This window comes from Alligator sinensis, unplaced genomic scaffold, assembly GCF_000455745.1.
Source record: "Alligator sinensis unplaced genomic scaffold, ASM45574v1 scaffold1660_1, whole genome shotgun sequence".
Lineage (NCBI taxonomy): Eukaryota > Metazoa > Chordata > Crocodylia > Alligatoridae > Alligator > Alligator sinensis.
This window is the reverse complement of record NW_005843061.1, coordinates 120,041-120,587: the sequence shown is the minus strand read 5'-3', so window position 1 is coordinate 120,587 and position 547 is coordinate 120,041. Positions and strand designations below refer to the sequence as shown.

Sequence of the window (547 nt, the reverse complement as noted above, 5' to 3'; positions counted from 1 at the left end):
CTGCAGCAGCAGCTGTTGCTGCCGGGCCAGGGGGTGCTGAACGGGGAGAGCCGCGGGCCCGGCCAGGTGCTGGAGCACCCCGAGTTCCAGGCGCTCTGCCAGGCCATCATCAGCGGCTGCCCCAAGTTCGACAACTTCAGCATCGTCAACTGCCTGTACGCGGCCGCGGCCCTGGGTGAGTGCTGGCGGGGGCAGGCGGGAGGGTCACTGCGCTGCCCCGAGGTGCCAGCGAGGGTGACGGGGTGGGTGTGCACGGGTGGGAAGGGGCCTCGTGCCTTGAGGGCAAGGAGAGGATCCGTCAGGTGTGCAGAGGTGAGGGCAGGCGTGCAGCAGCAGCAAGGGTTACCTGTCGGGGCGTGCTAGGGGCATGGCACCTGCAGGGCCCTCACGTCTGTGCACGTGCAGCTAGCCATTCCCTCCTCAGCAGAGGTGGAGGCCTGCGCTCATGGAGATGGGACAAGGTGGCAGGGCCGCCCCTGCAGACCAGGGGGTCCAGTGGGCTCAGAAGAGCGAGACGGGTCTCCCGCCGGACACAAAGCAACCGCTC

General features: G+C 68.7%; 1 protein-coding gene across 1 annotated transcript in view; it reads left to right on the top strand.

The window, feature by feature from the left end:
* Positions 1-547, top strand: part of FASTK (Fas activated serine/threonine kinase) — an 11,517-nt gene that overhangs the window by 307 nt on the left and 10,663 nt on the right. The window contains 1 exon segment of the mRNA XM_006037072.3: positions 1-175. This exon segment is cut by the window's left edge and continues 307 nt beyond it. Coding sequence (XP_006037134.1) covers positions 1-175 — 175 coding nt within the window.